The sequence below is a fragment of the Aptenodytes forsteri genome, unplaced genomic scaffold, assembly GCF_000699145.1.
Source record: "Aptenodytes forsteri isolate BGI_AS27 unplaced genomic scaffold, ASM69914v1 Scaffold120, whole genome shotgun sequence".
In the NCBI taxonomy this organism is placed as follows: Eukaryota; Metazoa; Chordata; class Aves; order Sphenisciformes; family Spheniscidae; genus Aptenodytes; species Aptenodytes forsteri.
This window is the reverse complement of record NW_008795938.1, coordinates 3,381,929-3,404,348: the sequence shown is the minus strand read 5'-3', so window position 1 is coordinate 3,404,348 and position 22,420 is coordinate 3,381,929. Positions and strand designations below refer to the sequence as shown.

Genomic DNA, 22,420 nt, shown 5'->3' with positions numbered 1-22,420 from the left:
ATTTCAAAAGTTTCCATTGTTACATTTGCATTGTTACAAGGATGTTTCAGTTGCCCAGTTATCAACTGCCAACCTACTGTAGGTTGCCTTAACAGCCCAGGCTGTAAACTGAAATTAGGACCAACTGGACTATAAACTGCAACACTCCAGTAGCTGCTACATAAGAAACCAAAGGTGGGAGGCTTCTTATGAAGGTGGGAGAAGCCTCCAAGAGAGGTCAGGTGGAGACAACTAGGCAGAAAACACCATAAATTTTGAAGCAAAACTTTTATTTACATTCTTATGTTCACCTATCAGTAATTCTCTTAAACACAACAGTTACTCATGCATAAAGTTAACTAAATGCATTTGTATTTGCTGCACTCAGTCTTAAAAAAAAATTATAGAATAGGTTAGGTTTCAAAATAAAGACTGACTTCTGTACTTGCCAACAAAGTTTATTTTCGGTGTAGATATTTTCTTTACAGCTATATTAGCAGCGGTTGAAGATGTTTTGTTGTTGGACGCAGTGTTAAGTGGTGTATTTGCCGTGGGAGTAAGAATTTTCACTGCAGAGGATGCAACAGAGGAGTTCACAGTACTGCTGCTAGTTGCTATATTTGAAGCAGAGGCAGTTGGTTTGGAAGCAGATGTGGATGTTGAGGAAGTAGCTTGGGTAACCACATTTGGTTCAGTTGAAGGAATGGGTTTGCCAAGTTTTGTGTGCAACTTTACTACCTATAAGAATAAAGAGAAATTCATAATATGATCTCCCTGGGATAACTAGAAAAAATTATGTGACACAAACATCATTGTAACTAAAAACTGAATAGAACTAAAAAATTAGCTATTGCTTCTTTACAAAAAGTGATCTTGGCCAAAAACAAAAAAAAGAAAAGATGGACATGTAAAAGCTCTTGTTATCTGTAAGAAATAAATAGTTAACAGTTATCTTACATTGCCTATTTCCATTAGAAATTCAGAAAGAAAAAATTATGTGACACAAACATCATTGTAACTAAAAACTGAATAGAACTAAAAAATTAGCTATTGCTTCTTTACAAAAAGTGATCTTGGCCAAAAACAAAAAAAAGAAAAGATGGACATGTAAAAGCTCTTGTTATCTGTAAGAAATAAATAGTTAACAGTTATCTTACATTGCCTATTTCCATTAGAAATTCAGAAATTTACCCAAAGGCTGGTTCAGTTGAAGGAATGGGTTTGCCAAGTTTTGTGTGCAACTTTACTACCTATAAGAATAAAGAGAAATTCATAATATGATCTCCCTGGGATAACTAGAAAAAATTATGTGACACAAACATCATTGTAACTAAAAACTGAATAGAACTAAAAAATTAGCTATTGCTTCTTTACAAAAAGTGATCTTGGCCAAAAACAAAAAAAAGAAAAGATGGACATGTAAAAGCTCTTGTTATCTGTAAGAAATAAATAGTTAACAGTTATCTTACATTGCCTATTTCCATTAGAAATTCAGACATTTACTCCAAAGGCTGTGTAGATGAGAACAGAAAGCCAATAAGTTCACAAGCCAGTATAACTCAAGGAAACATTTTGCTCAAACTGTTTCAATGTGACTGTTTTGTTGCCACATTGCTTTTTACTCTCCCTCCAAAAAGTGTAGTACATTGAACTATTTTGGTTCCTTCCAAACAATATTAGTAAATAAGTTATTTAATTCAGATTCAACAATACTATCTCTTCTGATCAATACACTTAAAGAGTATTCATATTGAAAGAATTTCCAGGTTACCTAGCAGAACTGAAGAGATTCCTTAGACAAAGGTTTTCTTTTTTTTTTTTTTTTAAAAAAAGCACATCTGCAGAGACAGTTAAGGAGGATGTGAGGCATATTTCAGAGCTCTTTATTATCTCATAGAAAGTAAAAAGGTACATGCTTATTCTTAGAAGTAATAATCAGAGGCCTTTCCACAACATGCTTGAGATAGAATAATACTTCTTTTTGGTGACAGCTGACCATCACCTGAAAAAGCAATGCATGTAGTCCGTAAGAACAAAACATGCAAAATCAAAACTAAAGACTGGGTTTGAAAGTAGCAGTAAAAAAATACAAATCTGCGAGACATGCCTTTAGTGCAAACACATGTATACAATCATGATAAGCACACAACTGTATACATACACTTAGGTTTTTGTTCTTATTTTTTCCAAGTATGTTCCCCATCAGAATACTGACATATTAGTGTCACATAATATTATAAATTTAAGTTCAAGCAGCTCTTCAAAAGTACTTTTTTCCAGTAGAATGCACAAGATTCTTCAGCGTACCACAGAAATAGAGTCCTTTGAGACTTCATTTTTACACTGATGACAACCTAAATCAGCAGTGGTTAGCGACTATGAGGAAGAGAAAGCTACATCCAAATATGTAAGGATAATATATACTATACTCCATATGCCTATGGAGTTATTGAACACAACCCAAAAATTTAATGGCTTATTAATGAAAGAAAGAACACTAGGCAAGTCTATCTAAATTATAATTGTTGCTGTTGTACTAACAAAAAATGATATTGGTAAAATTGTTTTAAATCTGCTATGAGATTTATTTATTTTAATAGGAACGATGTTACTGATGCCACTTTGTACAGTGTTCTGAGATGCAAAAAGCTATAAAAGCTGAATATTAATACTGTATTTGTTACTGACATTAATCTTTCCAGAGTTATGAAGAAAATCTGTAATACCTAAACAAACATTCTACACTGCCATTGCATTTACTATAGTATGGCCAAATTTAAAACACAGGTCACAGGTGTTCACAGTGCAGCCCACAGTCTTTATTCCAGAATGCCCACCTAACTGCAGCCAAACAGTAGGGAAAACATGCTTACCAAAAGTCTTCCAAACATACTCATTATAAAGTCTACTACAGGACATTGTTCCTTGCTCCCATATGCCAATTTTCTTTGCGAGAAATAACAAGGAGTGATGCATAATAGTCCTGTCCCTTGGCACTGACTCAGCTTACAGTGTTTCAAAGTGCATTGAAAGCTTCACAGCACCAGTCAAAAGATGAATGTCAAGAAAAGTCTTGAAAAGTTAGGGGGCACAAGCATGCTACTGCATGGCCTCACTGACTCTTTTCCCCATCTTACTCTACACCTTCTTCCTATGATTTACATACTTTCCCCAATACATCGTCTTCTCATTGATGCCATGACAATATTTTTCCCCCTTTCTCTCAACAAGGCCCTTCTAATAGTGTGCTTAAAGATAAGTTTGAAACAAAAAGCAGAACTAAATGTCTTTATATAAAATAATTCAAATTATATTGTTTCTGTGTATTTTCTCCTCTCTAAGATGAGAAAAAATGATGGGAAGAAGTATACGACTGACTTGTATTATAAGAACAAGAGAAAACTCTTACTTTCTGATGCTTGGCTCCACGGATATGGGCAGCATAAGCATCTGCCCCTGTACAGGACACATCACAAAGCTCACAGCGCAACTGATTCTGAGTTCCACGAGCAGAAGTGCTGTTGTTATTGGTGTTCTGGGAAGCTTTTAATGCTGCTTCTTTCTTTTTGTGTTTCTGGCCTTCTAAGTGTTCTTTATAAGTCTGTTTAAATAAACAATACACACACAATAAGCTGTCTTTGTACTCCTCGCTCATCATTCACGTGAATACATGTAATATAGAATATAGCATAAAACACATGCTTTGTATAAGAAATACTTCCTACTGAACATTTCTTCCATATGACATGCTCTAAGGCATTAGCAGGCCACTTCTAAGACCAAGAAATTTTCTTCACCACCACCAGGATTCCACTTTTAGGTAATACAATATGGGCTCTTCTCCTCTAACTTCTCACTTCCTCAACCAAGTACGGGTCAACAGATATTACCATTGAAAACTTTATATGATCAGAAAATGGCAGTTTCCTGCATTGCATTCAATTATTCTTGATTTTGAATTTTCCTCAAACTACAAGACCACAGTGATTAAGTGTATCCAGAAAACTAAAAAAAATCAATTCAAAAGAAGGTAGCGCATAAAGCTGTGCTGAAAATGAAATGCCGAAGTTGATATTTGTTCCTACATCAACACTAGCAATCTAGAGAGCAGACAGGGTGGGGAATAATGACAAGTTTACCTAAAGAGCAAGAACTGTTTAGCCAGACACACACATAAACACTCTGCATGAATTGGTATCTACTTTCTACACACTTGTACCCACTGTGAAACTAAACTAGGATGCTGGAATACAACGAAGAATAAATTTTCAGGCTTACCATTCACAAAATTTAAGTAATTCCATAATTTTGAAAAAAAGTACTTTCTAAGAAGTTTGCTATGCTAAAAAAGCAAACCAGATTCAAAGTTTAGAATATTTCTGAAGTCCAAAGCACAGCTGAAGCTTCTCTGTACAATCTAAGGGGACGTATCTTTTTGTCTTCTCATAGGAGCTCTTTCTATAATAGTGCACATTTTCATTTAATTATTCCTTTAGTAGAAGTATAGAATCAGATCTTTAAAAATTAACAAATATTCTTAAAAGGGTCAGTTTTTTAGCTGAAGAAATTATGACTAAAGCGTACAGCAGAATATTACATAATACAGGTACCTGTGGTCCAGCACAGCTGATCTTACACACATCACAGTAGTGGATCTGGGGCGGTTTGGGAGGTTGTTTTGGTTTCAGTTGCTTATTTTGGAATGGTGTCTTTTTAGTAAAGGTGGTCCCTGTCCAAGCAGCTGTTGCAGCAGCAGCAGCAGCTGCTGCCGCTGCCTGTTTCTGTTGCTGCTGCTGCTGCTGGTAATAGGACGATGCAGCCGAATACACTGCGGCTTCATAGCCGGAATAAGAGGTACCTCAAAGATCAAAATAAAATAAATGTTACATCACTGTACATCATATATCAATTACATAACACACTAATTCAAAACATGTTGCATAATAGAGTGGGGGGGGCAGGGCAGGATATAAAAGTTTTATTGAGATCTTGTTAGGTAGTCTGAATTTTTCTTGATGTTTCACAGTACACAAATACATAGCTACCAATTGTGTCAGGAATATATTTGATTTTAGACACATCTTTGCAGACACGCAGTTATGTTAGATATATCAAAGCATCCCTAAAGTATATGTAAAATTTCCTGGTACATCTGGTAAGACCGAGTATGATGTAACAAGAATTTTAATAAAAGATTTATCAAAGGCCAGTTGAAGTAAGCAGTCTTCCAGAACAGATTTACTGTTCAAGTTTCAAAATGGCAAGGAGGACAGACATTATGTAGATGAAGGGGCAAAAAAATGAGATAAAAGACAGAATGGCTAGTGCTATTACATTCTATTTCACTGATTTAAGTTGTTTTAGTGAAGAGAAGCTGCTTGCCTGCTAAAACCTGGCTATGCAGTCCTTGATTTCTAGTATCAAAGTTGAATAAATCAAGGAAACTTGGCTTTCATACCTTTGAGCCAATTTTCCCATAAACTTCCTACATCTACTGGTTCAACTATTTTAATTCTCTGATCAGGCTCTGTCTCAAGGAAGTCTTAAAATCCCTTTTTAAACAGAAAACAAAACAAAAAGTTCAAGGTAGTTATAATATGCCAGTTGATTACCGTCTGGCCATAAAGTTAACAGCTTTTCATCTTTAACTACTTTTTGGATTTCTAATGTTTGAAGGAAAGCCTTTTTTTCAGCACCCATTCTCCTCCCATTTTGGGTCAAGACAACCCAAACTTAAAAGATTTACACTGGACTGCTCCTCTCTGTCTCTGTAACTGCTGTTTGATAGCAGCATGCTCCCTTCCAATTTCCCTGGGTAATATTTGTGAGGATGTGTTTCCTCATTTTTTCTATCCCCCATCTTTCTCTCCAAACCTTACAGCAAGTCACAAAACACCGTGCACATAGCAATGCCAATGCTTTGCATATTCTCACATGTAACAAAATAGGCACATACAAACATCAAACTTCTTTTAAAGATACAGCAAAATATTTTGCCATCATAATGATTTAACTGGTTGATACTTCTCAGTAGACGATGATGTAATTGAACACAAACTGCTAAAATTCTGAGTATTTAAAGCCTCTCCTGTAACAACTGCAAAGATCCCAGCAACATAATATGCAAAATCCTTACCAGAGTAAGTAACCGCTGTTGTACTGTATGTTGCACTTTGAGTATAGGATGGAACAACAGTAGCTGCAGCTGCTACTGGCTGCACAGTAGAGGATACTGGATATATAGAAAACGTAGTTGTTGCTGGACTTGGGGTTGCAGGTTTTATAGCTGTCACTTGTCGTGTTTGCTGGGCTTGGGTATACTGAGTTGCCCCTTGACTATATCCCGCTTTCGGAGCTAATTAGGATAGAAAATAGAAGCGTACAAACATTGTCATGTTTTAGCTGAATGAAATGCAAACCATATTAAGTGATACTTAACGATATGCTGGGGAAAAACGCGTAACAAGTGGGTTTTGTTTTGTTTTTTTGTTTGATTGGTTTTGGTTTTTTGTGTTATGGTTGCTTTGTTTTTAAAGTCATGGTTATGCGTTGTGTGCCATGTACACAAAACTGTTTAATCATGTCACAGCTCACACTGGTAAGCCTCAGATTTATTTAACTGTGCTGCCACGTTTTTAAACAATCTTCTCATTCAATGATTTTACTAGAGTACACTAAACCAAAGTACACCTAAACTTTCTTATTATTTCTAATTAAAGTAAAAAAAAGTAAACAGGATTTATGCTTTGTAGCAATCACGATACCAATAATTAAAGAACTACATACATTAAGTAACTAAAGAATTAAAAAGGAGAGCCCTTCTAACCAAGTTATCAACTGAACCCACCACCGACTGTTTGAACCTACTTCAGCAAGTTTTCTAGACAAATAAACAAGAAGTTTGCCTAGAAGTATGTTTTGAGTGTATTCAATAACTAGAGATAGCTACTTATGGCAATGTCACAATAATGTTCAAGTTCTAGGTGCAGCAAATTCTTCTACACATTGACAGAGATTACATGACAAAACTAACAAAAAAAAAATCTGGATAACGTGAAATATTCAAAAAACTATTTTTAAGTTATTAAAGTAGTACACAGGCTATGTATAAAGACAGCAGTTTGAATCATGCCACGCACCTGTCTGGTAGTACGATTCAGCTACTGAAGGTTGAGGCTGGGCAGCAGCAGCCACAGCCGCTGCAGTCGCTGTTGGCTGTTGATAGTATTGTTTGCTGTCATAAGCTACAGCTGGGGCGGTAGATCGAACATAAGAATAGGAATCCTAAAAATTCGAAAAAGAAAACCCAGCAAATTTCTCCTTTAAGTATATATCTGAAGTAATAAAAGTCATTAGCAGAGTCAAAGAAACAATGTGTTTTCTTCTGGTCTACTAAAGTAGATTTAAAAAAACATTTACAGGTACAGTATATACAAACAAATGCATTAAAGAAATTAAATTTATGTTTACAGATACTTCAGCCCTGAAAACTACCCTTAATACAGGAATTAACCTCATGCTATTTCATCACTTTCCCTACCAAATTATTTTTATTACTAAAAAGCAACTACTCACTAGTTTTTCATGATTCTATCAGATTACATTTCTGTAAAATATGATGTGAAAAACCACCACAGATCTCCACAAAATGTGAATTTCTACAAACCACAATAAATTCACAAGTTCACAAACATGACCCCTATATTGGCTTTAAAAATCCCATCATTAACAGTACTTTCCTTGGTTATATTTTTTAGAGTATGACAGTAATACTTTTAAAGCCTTCTTTACTTTTTGGTGTATCAACTAGTCCATTAGGAACCATATCTAGTCTATAATGGCAAGGCAAGTAGCCCATTCAACACCTCTAGAACTCAGGAGATGGCTAGTAAGCTTAGAAGGCGAGGGCCTGGAAGCTACTATATGTAGGTACATATATTCTCTCATGCTCACCATATTTATGGTACAGCATAAAAAGTTGATCAACTGAGGGGTAGCAAGGCATGAACTACTATAGCTGAAATGTATTAATGTATAAAAATTCTTTTTATTTCCAAGAAATATAACAATAAAATCTCTTTTCCATCCAACCTGTGTAAACTGGAATTATTTTTATTTAGTTTAGGGGACTCTCTTTTCTGTCCAAATGCATCTAACAACTGACCTCGTAATTATGAGTACACGTGCTACTGGAAAGTCTCCTATGTTACAATTCATTACCATATGTAACAAATTATAAAAGCTGTACAAAAGAATTGAGAACATGCAGCAATAGTATAGTACTTTTAAACAGACCAAAATTCTAATTAGAATCTAGATAATGCCTTGATAAGTTTAGGACTAAAAAGTTAAAAAATTATTACAAGACATATACTGTTTCAACATCCAAGATGAAAACAGACAAACAGTTCCCTTTTGTAGAAGCCTGTGGTCACACGAGGTTAGGCAGTGACCTCACAAAGGATACCCAAAAACTACCCAGAGTAGTTCCTCTCCTAGGACAATGTTCTATCCTCATATGTTTGATACTAGAACTCCTGTGGCACCCAGGAACTTGACAAGGGAACTATTTCCACCTCCACTTAAAATTTTTATCAGAACAGTTTTTTCAGCTACATCAGTTCCATGACCCAGTTTACTGCATGCCACTCGAACATTTAAGCTAGCTGAGACAAGACAGTACTACTCTTTTCAGCAGTAGTTTCACAAAATCACTTGGAGGTAAACATCAGTTCATTGCTTATTGTGTGAATGTCTAAATCTTAGCTCCTGCAGTACTAGTGCTGATAATCCTCTATACAGGCCATATGAGACTGCAGTCACTTCACATTCTATCAGTTTTCCCAACTAAGTAATTTGAGTTGTACCCAAACTGTGATTCACAGAAGAAAAAAATATAAATATCATCACATTCTCTTATCCAAACAGGCCTCCTCCTTTTAACATATCATTTAAAAATCATACAACAGAAGTAATTTTTTTTGGAACCCACCTGATAATTCTGCGTAGTGACAGGAGGTGGTGGTGGTGGAGCTTCTTGTTGCCTCTGCGTATAACCATAATCTGTAGCTGTGTGCGCTGTAGGATAGCCTCCATATGCAGCAGCTGTTGCAGCAGCTGCAACAGCTACGGGAGCAGGCCTGGCTACTGCAACTGTAGCTGCTGCTGGAGCATAGGCTGCAGTAACTGTGTGCGCAGCGACTGGTGCCTGGTGGACAGTGTAGCTAGCAACTGTAGTTGGATGGGAATAGGCTACACCCGAAGCTGGCTGCTGGCTATATTGGAAAAAGACAGTAAGTAAATAATTAGATTAATCCAACGTACCAAGCTAATGCCTACACATTTCAAAATCACAGATTTGATTAATACTTGTCTGTTCTACAAACAGACCTGGAGCAGCCATCTATCTGTGCATACACTTTAATGGCTTTTATTACCTCTCTTCCACCTCCATTAAAAAGGCTCTATCATTTTTAAGTTTCTGTGGATGCACACATGTCATCCAGGTGATGACTTTCTTAGTAAGGGGGGCCTTTGTGTTGTTTTTTTCCAAGCAGTGGAACACAAGTCTTTCATTCAAAATAATACAGAAGTCATAAACTGTTATCTTTTCATGACGGACAAGTTTTTAAATGCTTTAGTAGTTCTTCAATAAAACTGACAAACCTGTCAAATTAAGAAAGATACCACTTTTCCATGAGAGCTCATTACTGACTTGCACTTGCATGAAGTTTTTCAGTAAACCATATCAATAATGAGATTATAAAGACTTCCGTGAAAATTAGCTCAGAACTCTTACATTTAAGGCAAAGGCACTTTAAATACACACCTCTGATAGGGGACTTCTCCCACAAAAGTTTAAATTTATAAAAGCTGGCCCCACTCGCTTGTACAGAAGTCCACTGCCTCACAACATGAAGCATCAGAAGAACACACAGTCAGATAGAGCACGAATACTGCTACCAGAGCTTTGGCAATCTTCCAGGCACATGCTGAGACTAATCTGCCTCTCTAAAATTTGCAGGTAGGACATTAATATGTGGCTATTTACTAAGAATGAGTAAATATTAACAGCGGAAATAAAAAATGATGGCTTCAAAGGTTTAATTATTTGAACAGAAACTAGTATTATTGTCCTATATTGATGTGTAACTGTGCATTCTGTTGTCCTATATTGATGTGTAACTGTGCATTACGATTAGAAGCTTAGAATAGTTATTTTGATTTTTAAACAAATAAAGTGAACAGGGCAAAATATCACTATCTGGAACAATGACATGAAGTGGGGATTGAGTAATTATTCTGAATTTTTTAGTACACTTCCTGCACTGTTGTTCAATAATACTTAAGAATATCTACGGGGTGTCACATCTCCATAGCACTATTAAAAGATAATTCAAAACCAACTCCATGCTTATCAAGGAGGTAGTGTCCCCTATTTTTCAGAAGAAAATAGAAAAATGAAATCTCACTTGAAGCAAACATACTCAGTGCAACAACGGAACTGCAGTATGGTTATGCTCAAAACCAAAAGGAACAAGTTACAGTATTTTTTCCTAAAGACTGCAATATTCTCTCTGACAACTACCAGAAACAAAAGCACCTTTTAACTATACATACTATTATTTTTGCAAAAGACATTTCCATAACTCCCTTGGGTTTAGTAATTTTTATTTAATCATTTTAATTACAGCAGAACCCATTAACTTCAACATATTAAAAAAAAATTCTTATAGCAGAAACAGAGAAAATTTTATTACTATTGGACTTCCATGCCTGGACTCCACCTTCTTCTCATCGTAGACCCCTGACTGCTTAAAAGACCACTTGCATTCCATCCAAATTTAATTCATTTGTGAGTTGTACTCACAATTATGTTTCATTTTATTTTCAATTTCTTAGCATAACAGTGGAAGGAAAAGACCTAAAACACTTTGGTGTAGCTCCCACCACTGCTTGAAACAATTCCTCCTACTTGACATACACAGGAAGATTCTCTGTTTTGTCAGTTTAAGGTGAGAAATAGGACTCCACCAGAAAATTCAGGAAGACTATTTTATGATGGTAAAAGTGACTGACAGTCTACAAAATCAGGCTGCATTATCTACATAACAGTACAGAACTGTAAAATATTCACAAATTCTGAGGTAATCATTATCATATATATCTACTAAAAACACATTAAATTGAGAAAACAGACAGCAGACTGTTTAACTCAGACTGCAGTTGAACACATCAGCAGTCCAATGCTGCCAAGAAGGAAAGTCTTGCTCCACCCTATCCTCACTCTTATTCTTCCCTCCTCCCACACACCCAACCCGGCTACGCCATCCTATTCCATCCCTGGTGCTAGTTCTGCTACTTGTCAAGCTATTCAGTGCACTGATTTAACTCATTAATGTGGCAGAAAATGATGAGAGTTTTTTTGCTGGGCTTGTTTTCTAACATGGTAGAAATGTTAGAAACATTGAAGCTTACAAAACAAGTCTGCTGAGTGCCAGAACCCACATAAGTTATACACAGGGCAACAAGGAAAAAAAATGGGAAGAGAAAGAAGAAGAGGGACTTGTGCAGGAAGCATTAACTTGGCTCTTCCAAGTTTCATGAAACCATGCTTAAGTTACTATTACAAAATATTATACAGTGCTCACAACATACTATGAAGTAACAGTGCCAGTTTATAAAAAAAAATGCTTTTGTTCTCAGAATATATATGATTAAAGCTACCTGACAGTTTTCAGCATTTAATATTGTGAAGAAATTATGATCATTATCAGCAGGACTATTAACAACATTCTGGTACAGACAGTTTCATTTCTTCCGTGCTATTTTTGTATCAAAATTCCTTATCATGGTATAGAATTAACAGCCCCAATCATTCAATTTCTAAGGCTAATACAGTTCTATGACCATGTTTACTTTAGCAAACCTGTTCCCCTTGCTTCTGCAACATCATGCAGAGCTAGTGATCGAGTTTGCAAGACTGCAAGAAAAATATTCTAGAATTGACTGCTTCTTCCTTTTTAAAAGTTATGTTACATTATGTTACAGAAATTCACGTGACATCTTTTCTAAATTTATGACATTCCTTTTTCTCCCCATGGTCTTACTGAAAACCTTTTAACGTTAAGATGACCACACATTTTCCTGTAATTAATTTACATAAAAAGATTTTTGTGCCAACTTCTTCATTTAACTTACAAGAGTTTTTACCCTTGTTTGGTGATTAGTGCCTCATCACATTTGCTGAGATGAACTTACCTCCTCCTAGATTATTTTGCCAGACTCCCTATTCCACTGTCTTTCTTGTAGTTCATCTGTGCACCTATCCTAGTATTATCTATTCTTCTTTCTTGACTACAGATGGCAAGAACTGTATGCATCATTTCAGATGAAGTTTCAGCTGTGCTACCCGCTCTGCTCCAGACAGTGCTTTCTTTCCAAAGTCTAGCTTCCTCAGAGTAGCTTCTTGTAAAGTTACCTGTGTATTGACAATATTTTCCTTGCATCAAATATCATGACATACCATACTAATATAAATACTAAGTAAGACTCAGAACCAATCCCTAGGGAACTCCACTGCAATTATTCCTATTTGACAATCTCTCTTCTAATTCTACTAACCACCTCTACCAGCTCCTTCTCTACAACTCATCGCTACCTTAAGTAATGATTTTCCATACTGCACCACATCAAGTATTTCAACTTAGTCCCAGTAAATAAGACTCCATAAGATTTAGGCACGTCATCAAGTTATTAGAGCAACAATGAAATACAGTATGTCAGCTGAGCTATGGTAACAAACCACATGCGTGTTCTTCACCACAACAAAGTAAGTAATTCAGTTTAGCTTAATCCCCCAACACAGTGGAAAAAGTTGAACCAAATTACTCTGTATGTTCTATGGGCTAAAGACTAACAGGTACTGCAGCACAGCAGACAGAGAAGCTAACTCATCGACCTGGTAACTTAGGCAGTTTTCTTTGTAGATCAATTCTTCTCTTCCCCAAAATAAAGTCTAATGTCCTTATTAGCATCTTTCAGTTCAAGGAATTCCAGTTCTCCCCATATGAAAAGATACTCAGTCCAATTGGCTTTATTAACTAGGTGGAGCTTAAAAATCACAGAATAATTTAGGCTGAAATAAAGATTTGGAGGTCATCTGTTCTAACCCAGTGCTCAAAGCATGGCTAATTTCGAAGTCACATTAGGTTTCTCAGGGCTTCCTCCAGTCAGGTTCCGAACTTCTCCAAGCATGGAGATAGCAAGACTGCTCTAGACAACCTGTGCCAGTGTTTGAGCATCCCCACTGTCAAGAATTTTTTCCTTATAAAAGCTTCAGTTTCAAAAGAAAATGAGCTCTAGACCAACATTTACATAAGACAATCCCAGTTTGTGACCATTCAATTCAATGTAACTTCACATTACAATTCTTAGTGTTTTAATTTACTATCAAAATAAATGTCATTTCTTGATTTAAGAAGCTACGGGTGAAGGACCTGGCAGCTTCAAATCGTACTCTGCTGTATCGTTATTATATTAACTCTTCCGCCAGAAATTTTCATTAATAAAGATTATATTTTATTCATACCACACCCATTTCTTTAGCTGATCATAATAATAATAGTGCTTCCCCACCAAGCTGACTGTAATTTCTGTTTTCTAGGAACAACACACATTCTTCAATGCTCATCTTCCAGCTCAGATTTCTATTTCACTGCGTTTTCACTATCCCAGCCAGAGCCAGTTTACAATCTACATGTTGCACTCAATTGTTCTGCTCCAGGTTCTGCAGATGTATGTTTCAGTCAACTACAGGTCATTTCCAGCACCTTACCCAATGTGTTTTGTCTCTCCCTACCTGCTTTAAACTGCTACATGCATATCGCTATTTCCCCATGCTCTTTGCTTCCTCCTCCCAAATAAGGTTGCTTCTATTCAAAAGTTTTACACTCCAGTGTATACCTAGCTTGCCCTCATCTTCCACACCCCAGCTAAGTAACCTCAAGATTGAGAGAATTAACTCTTTATTCACAATTACTATATTACAGTGCATGAGAGAAGTATTTTCTATAAAACACCTTTGACTCAAATCTTCGAATAACACCTATTCTAATTTCTGCTGACACTTATGATGGGAAATACTAATCTTTCTGATACATTAGTATCAGAACAAGTGCCACGTATTATGAAATACCACTGTGATATTAAACCTCCTAGATAAGACTGACTGCAGTGAGCTGTGACTGTGTATCTTTCTCCACACTAATCTCCAATTCCGTGTCAATCTGATTTTCTGGGGGGAAGGGGCCACACTGGCTCACAATCTTGCAGAATTCACCCCAGAGCAAAGGCCACAGCAAAAATTAGCCTTGTCCACATTGCCGTCTGGTGTATGAAACTCCTTTCACTAAGTGAAAGTACGTTTTCCCAAGACAGGTGCATGTTTTGCCCTGATACTTTGCAAGCTGGACATAAGACTAACACTGCAGCTGCTTTCATGGTATCAACATTTGATATTTGATACGCTCAGAACTGTGATTCTGAAACAGTGTAACATGCAAAAATCTTTTTCTCATTTGCAAAGTCTCCATTCCAAAACACTGAGGCATCAGAGTTAGGAAGATCTCCCTCCCCAGTTCTACACCACAAAATCAATTAAGCTATAGTATAGCTTTAAAAAAAAGTGTAATTCTAGGTAGACACTTTGCCAGGAAAATTCCAGCCTGAACACTTACATTTGGCCAAGTTGTATTAAAATACCACCAACAAAAAGTCCACACCCTGAGAACAAGCTCTCAAAACAGAAGGTGTTAGCCATCACTACTCCATATTAGTTACTAAAATAACTAAATTAATTTCATAATTCTGTTGGTAATTTTTATTCCCCTTATCAAAAAATCAAAATATTCAAGGAGCAATTAAAAACCTTTTCTGAACTGCACACAGATCTTCAACAAGGAAACTGTAACAGTGTTTTTGATATAGAAAAAGAAATATGGACTTCCAAAGTGAAAAAAAACTGGCAGCGCACTTAGAATTATTAAGTCAGAAGCTGGCTAGGAGGTAGAAATTGCTGATCAATAGCAATTAATGAAGTATTGGTGTCCACTTAGCAAAACACTGCTCTCCAGTTCCAAAACTGCACAGGTTTGTCTAACTTAAACAGCTATATAATGTAGGTTTGTAAACGAGCAACACTCTTTCACAAAAAAAGCTTAGATGAGAACTTGTGTTATAACTATTAGACCTAATACAGCAGAACCCTCACTTGCTAGTTACTCTTATATAGCAACACTGACAGAAGGTCTGGATTTCCTGTGATGTATCAGCCCAAGAATGACAGAGAATTAAGAGCAATTACGAAACAAATATTGAATTCTCTTCTGTAGAACACTTGGCTCGTGTCCTTTTTCATTTCCAGCTATTGGCCTTCCCTAGTAAAAAAGTGTTGAGGTAAAAAGTAAGTTGAAAGTAGAAAGCTTGCTTTATTTTTTTGCATGTTAACAATATCAAGAAAATACAACACTTTGATATAATGCTATCTATTTTGCCAGGTAATAACTTCAGACGACTTAAGATTGTAAGATATTTTATTTTCCACATTACGATATTTGTGGAGTAAGTCATGTGTTAAGAAACTTAATAAGGTATCTGTAGCAATTACTGTCAGAGGAATACATTTTCAGGAAAATGTAGTCTATTTCCATATAAGATATATAGCACGTAAAAGGCTCCCTATAAGCCTTGCTTTTCATCACACTGATTCAATTTAAAAACAAAAATGAATTGTAACTTGTGCACGTAAGCCGAAGAAAAACAAAAATGCTGATCTCCAGTGCATCTCCGTACTAATAACCAACACACACACACTAATGCTGCTGCTATTCCAGCTCAGTTTAGGGAGCTGAACACTGAAAACTCTCTTCCTAGAGGCAAAGAACATCTTAAGGTTTTTTAGTTTTCTGAAGAGTGCTATTTTGATACAGAATTAAGATCAGGACTAAAATCAATTTTGTCTCTATCCAAACCACAAGCTTCCTCAGAAATTACAACTTCTAAAACATATTTCTTGCAGGTTTTTCTTCATTTAAAGAAGTGATTTTCAGGCTAGCTTAGCACAACATTTAAGCTACTCTTAAAATAATTTTTAAAATACAAATATCTTGAACTAAAAAAATCCACTAGTTAAGACTTATTTATTGAATTCTAACTTTTAAGAACATTTGAACATTTTAGCATTAAGGAAACCATATTTGTTGAGACTTAACTGCCAGATATCTCAAAGTTTCATAAATTATTCTATTAGTAGCAGAATAGCAAATAATACAGTTTTGCAGTCTTTCTTTCAGGGATAAGAAGACTGAAATAAGTATGACCTAACTCTACAAAAACTGAAAGCAGCACTAGAATCTCCTGCTTCTTCAGATCCTAACCTAGGAAGAGGCACTACCGAATAACTGGCCAGATGAAGTTTCAGGTGTGTTAATGGAACCTGGGCAGAGCAAAGTAAAAACAAAATAATTAAAAAAAAAAAAAAACCAAGGTAGCTTTTCCCCTCCTTAACACACAATAAACAGCATAAAATGGTGAAATGAAATATCACACTACAGTAAGTTGTACTTTAGAAGTGACTTCACTTCTGTTTTTCTAGAGCCTGTCACTCACTACAAGCACAAAATTTCGATGAAGACTGAACGTATCTTTTTAGAACTTTAATGAAAATTATTTCCTATTATTACAATTTTGTGAACAAATTTGTTTGTAATGCAATTCACTAAGAATCCAAAGAGAGGCCTGAAGGCATGCAAATGTGCAATCCCCTCTTGAATTCCATAAAATTTCAGCAGCTCCTAGTAATGTATTCTATGGTTTAACTACATAAGGCCTAAAAACGACAGTTCTTTGTAGCAATTTTGAGTTTCCCTTCCTCTTCCTTGTTTCTAAAAACATCCTTGCATCATTCCATTGCAAACAAAAAATAGATTGCTACTAGATAGCTAAACCATATACTATCAATAACTCACCTCAAAGATTAATATCCTCTTGTTTTCAATACACCCTTACTGCTTTGTTAATCTTCACATTTAGTCTCACGACCTGATTTAAATCCAAATTCTGCACTGTTTTCCTCACTGTACATCACAACATAACTGCAAGTGTCTGTAACAGTGATGCAATATATGCTCTGTATCTACCTCCCTTTACTCAGTTGCACACAGTGGACAGTTTATTGCCTATACTGCTTTCTTCATTATCAAAACACTGACTTTATTCAAGTGTAGCCAACAGCCATGTTGACAATGATAACACACAAGACAAAAAGAACTGAGCTTGAGATGTTATGTCTGCCTGAAAAAGTACCAACTACTAACATCTTCCCTGTAAAAAGCACAGAACCAAAGAATGTCTGAGGTTGGAAGGGACCTCTGGAGGTCATCTGGGGGTCCAATCCCACTCAAGCAGGGCCACCTACAGCCAGTTGCCCAGGATCGTGTCCAGACAGCTTTTGAGTATCTCCAAAGATGGAGACTCCACAACTTCCCTGGGCAACCTGTGCCAGGGTTCCGTCACCCTCACAGTAGAAAAGTGTTTCCTGATGTTCAGAGGGAACGTCCTGTGTTTCGCTTTGTGCCCATTGCCTCTGGTCCTGTCACTGGGAACCACTGAAAAAAGCCTGCCTCTGTCCTCTTTGCGCCCTTCCTTCGGGTATTTATACACATTAAGAAGATCCCCCCTCAACCTTCTCTTCTCTAGGCTAGGCAGTCCCAGGTCTCTCAGCCTTTCCTCGTGGGAGAGATGCTTCAGTCCCCTCATCAGCTTTGTGGCTCTTTGTTGGACTCTCTCCAGTATGTCCATGTCTCTCTTGTACTGGGGAGCCCAGAACTGGGGACAGGACTCCAGCTGTGGCCTCAGCAGTGCTGAGTTAGAGAGGAAGGATCACCCCCCTCGACCTGCTGGCACTACTTGTGCTAATGCAGCCCAGGATGCCAGCCACCTTCTTTGCTGCAAGGGCACATTACTGGCTCACGTTCAACCTGGTGTCCGCCAGGACCCCCAGGTCCTTTTCTGCCAAGCTGCTTTCCAGCTGGGTGGCCGCCAGCATATACTGGTGCATGGGGTTGTTCCGCGCTGGGCACAGAACTTTGCACTTCCCCTTATCGAACTTCATGAGATTCCTGTCAGCCCATTTCTCCAGCCCGTTGAGGTCCCTCTGGATGGCAGCGCAACCCTCTGGCATATCAGCCACTCTTCCCAGTTTGTGTCATCAGCAAACTTGTGGAGGGTACACTCTGCCCCATCATCCAGATCATTAATGAAGGTGTTAAACAGAAAAAATGCTAGAATTGGCAAGTTCTCTATAAAAGGAAAGAAACTTCACTAGTATGGAAAATTGTATTCAATTCTTAAAACATTCTGTATTTCCTGCCTTAAGCTACTACTTTGCTTTTCTAGTACCAATAATGCAACTATACTTTAACCTACCATTGTTGCATTTTAGTAGCAGACAAAATTTTACACGTAATTTAACAGCCCAGAGTTAAGCCTATAACCATCAATCCATTTTGAGGTTGCAACTACAAAGGACTTAACTATACCATTAACAGAAAACCTTCCCCAAGTGCTCAGTTCCTAAAGACATAAGCCTGCTGCAAATTTCAGCTAGTTGGCAGACTTCCCTCCTAAAAATGACAAAGGCTCCTCTGATTAGGGAGGCACCTTTCCTCCCCAATTACCACCACCTCCTCTGTCTGCCCATCATTAGTCAACTGCAATACTGGCATACAGCCCATGTTAACAAACCCAGAGACCCTTATTGCCTTTCTAATGTTGGCATACCTCCTTTGAGAATGGGACCTCACTGATTTGAAAGTAAGTCTATCAAAATCTTTTTACGAACAGCAGTAGCTTACTGGAGTCTTCTTGTGTACATTAAGTAAGCTGTAACAGCATGTTTAGGATAGCACTTAAGACTAACATCAGCTGAACAAAAGGGAATCAGCACCACGCAGCTCTATCACATTCAGTGAAGTCTCTTTTGCTAAAAATGCATATGCTTTAAGATGTGATGCAACTCAAGACAGCGTGGGCATAAAATTCGCAGAAAGCAAACATTTGGAGTTTTTATACTATGACATAGGTACCTTCATCCTATGATAAAACTATGATTACTTTCATTCCCCATGCATTTTAGAATGGGGTGCATATAACACAATACTGTAAGACGAATAAATGTTTTTCTTAACATAAGTTCAAGTCTAGTAGTACATCTTCACTTCAGAAGAAGCCATAAGTCCTACTCAGTATTGTCCTTATCTTCCTGTTGTCCACCAGTACAAGTCTCAATTACGTTTAGTGATACTTTAAGCTTGGGCTAGTAGGCCTGTGTGAATTACAGCCCTAATGTCTCTGAAAGACTGAATACTTTTGAAACCAGTATCTAGTTGAAGAGGAGGTAACTGGGACAGACACTGAAGACGAAAGTAATTAGAAGTACTAGCAAATGTGAAAAAAACACTCCACCCCAAACAATTCTCAATAGCCAACTTATCCACCCACAGCATTTCACCTTCCTTTGCTGTTCTGCACCAGTCTCGAATATCCTGTAACATCGTGCACTGCACCTGAATTCCAAACCAGCTATAATTGCAAGAGTTCACTTCCATATGGCTGCCTAGAAGATTGCATCTTAACCTAAACTTACAGGCACTGTGGTCTGCTCTGGACCTGAACTGCTAAAATTGCCTTTATCTGTGAAGGCACGCCACACTTAGTAATATTCACACTACTTGAAGACAATTCAAAGTTAACAAATCACTCCTAACTACCCAAGAATGTCCCATCTGTGTCCTGTCTCATTAGAGCAGGAACACGGTATGAATATCACTAAGATGAGACTCAGACACTTAAAGATTCTTTATCTTCTTAACAGAAACCAAAATCTTAACACAAGGTTAATTAAATGAGACTACCACATTTGCACACTTCTCTGCCCAAACATTTCTCAATGCCCCTCTCTCTCCACCAGCATCCCCACATTTCAATCAGCCAACTTTAGAATAAAAGCATAACTATGCCTCTCTCCAGCACTGAATCAAGAATGCCAATATATTTACACATGAAAGACAAGCCAAAATTAGGTTGTTCGTTTCAAACTGAATAGACACACAGTGGTTCAGGTGACCTACAGAACACAGACACACACAAAGAAAAGAGGACTAGTATCACCAAATTCCACATTTATTTCAAGCTCCTAAATAGATGGATTAACACAGTTACTTAAATACATAACAGATAAAGTTTGCATTGCATGCAGGTTTATAACCTTAGGCTCTAATACCACCACTAGCAGAAAGCACAAATTGTAAAGGTATTGCAGTATTCCGAGAAATTTCCTGTATTGGTATTTGCATAATCTAATGCTTCTCTCATTAAGTCATGATATTATTACTGGGTAGTGCACACAAAGAATTTTGAATGAGCGGGGCAGCAGGAAATTTTATGCAGTAACAACACCGAAAGGAACAAGAATGCTTCTAATCCATTATTTACAGGTTTAAAGGGCACTTAGCTCTTTTGCTGCCTTTGATTAAATATGAAACAAATTAAGATTTCAAATGTGTTTATGAAAACTAGTATTTATGAACTAATAAAGAAATCTATTCCCTTTCTCATCTAGTCAATTCAGGGAACTATACTACTTACACTGTTACAACAGTAAATATGTTATCAACTCCTGCACACGCTACTCATGAATTTCCCAAATCCAAGATCTAACACGTGAGCAGCTACCAATCTGGCCCTTATAACTGCTTCAAATATCAGCATTGAATGTTAATACTATATTCCTTGGACAAATTTTAATTTATCCTTTGTGTGAAGGATGAGAGAGTATTTAAATGATCCACCATGGCCACACATAAACTACAATCACAGGAAGACACACTGATTTCTATGCCAATAATAGCTTCATCGTCTTTTCAGGTGTTGATTTAAAGAAGCTATTTCCTTAAACCCAGTAGTTCTAATATGTTATCCCTTCACTACTATTAATGCAAATTAGAATACTGTCATTTTGAGAAACTGGAATTCCAACAGGGTTTATACTGGCCTCCAACAAGTCTAGAATTAAATACAGAAAACCTTTATTATAAGCATCTTTCAAATATCACTTAGTCAGTACAGCAGATTTTCTCCTTTGAGTCCTCTGAGTGGGAGGACCATGACTACAGGAACAGTGACTTTCCATTTGTGGACAACTGAAATTGTAAGGGACCAGCTGTATCAGCTGAATGTTCACAAGTCCATGGGGCCTGATGGGATTCATCCCAGAGTACTAAAAGAGCTAGCGGATGTTACAGCAGGACCCCTCTCGATCATCTACCAAATGTCTTGGGAGTCTGGGAAGGTCCCTGCTGACTGGAAGCTAGCCAATGTTACTCCAGTTTACAAGGGCTTGAGAGAAGACCCAGGAAACTACAGAACTGTTAGTCCAACCCCAGTTCCTGGAAAAATTATGAAGAAGATCATACTGAAAGGCATTTGAAGAACAATGCAATCATCAGGCACAGTCAACATGGGTTCACAAAGGGAAAGTCTCATTTAACTAATTTGATATCCTTCCATGATAAGATCACCCGCCTAGTGGATGAAGGGAAGGCCATGGATGTAGTTTTTCTGGATTTTAGTAAGGCTTTTGATAACTGTCCCTCACAGCATCCTTCTCGACAAGTTGTCCAACTGTGGGATGAGTGGGTTCACGGTGTACTGGGTGAAGAACTGGCTGGACAGCAGGGCTCAAAGGGTTGTAGTGAATGGGGCCAGCGGTGTTCCTCAGGGCTCAATTCTAGGGCCAGTTCTGTTCAATATTTTATTCAAAGATCTGGATGCAGGAGCTGAACGCACCATTAGCAAGTTTGCTGATGATACCAAACTGGGAGGTGTTGTTGACTCTCTTGAGGAACAAGAGGCCTTGCAAGGGATTGTCCTGGTTTTGGCTGGGATAGAGTTAATTTCCTTCCTAGTAGCTGGTACAGTGCTGTGTTTTGGATTTAGGATGAGAATAATGTTGATAACACAGTGATGTTTCAGTTGTTGCTAAGTCATGCTTACACTAGTCAAGGACTTTTCAGCTTCCCATGCTCTACCGACTGAGAAGGCTGGAGGTGCACAAGAAGCTGGGAGGGGGCACAGCCAGGACAGCTGACTCAAACTGGCCAAAGGGACATTCCATACCACATGGTGTCATGCTCAGTACATGAACTGGGGAAAGCTGGCTGGGCATTGGTTGGTGGGTGGTGAGCAATTGCATTGTGCATCACTTGCTTTGTATATTCTTTTATTATTACTATTTTATTTCAATTATTAAACTTTCTTATCTCAACCCAAGAGTCTTCTCACTTTTACTCTTACAGTTCTCTCCCCCATCCCACTGGGAGGA

At 37.4% G+C, this 22,420-nt stretch overlaps 1 protein-coding gene across 1 annotated transcript in view; it reads right to left on the bottom strand.

Annotated features, from left to right (window-relative positions):
* ZFR (zinc finger RNA binding protein) overlaps positions 1-22,420 on the bottom strand; it is a 64,813-nt gene that overhangs the window by 20,975 nt on the left and 21,418 nt on the right. The window contains exons 3-8 of the mRNA XM_009285229.1: positions 8,972-9,261; positions 7,119-7,263; positions 6,116-6,334; positions 4,590-4,837; positions 3,389-3,580; positions 417-717 (exon numbers count right to left, since the gene is read on the bottom strand). Of these exons, the coding sequence (XP_009283504.1) occupies positions 417-717; positions 3,389-3,580; positions 4,590-4,837; positions 6,116-6,334; positions 7,119-7,263; positions 8,972-9,261 (1,395 nt within the window). The remainder of the gene's footprint in view (positions 1-416; positions 718-3,388; positions 3,581-4,589; positions 4,838-6,115; positions 6,335-7,118; positions 7,264-8,971; positions 9,262-22,420) is intronic.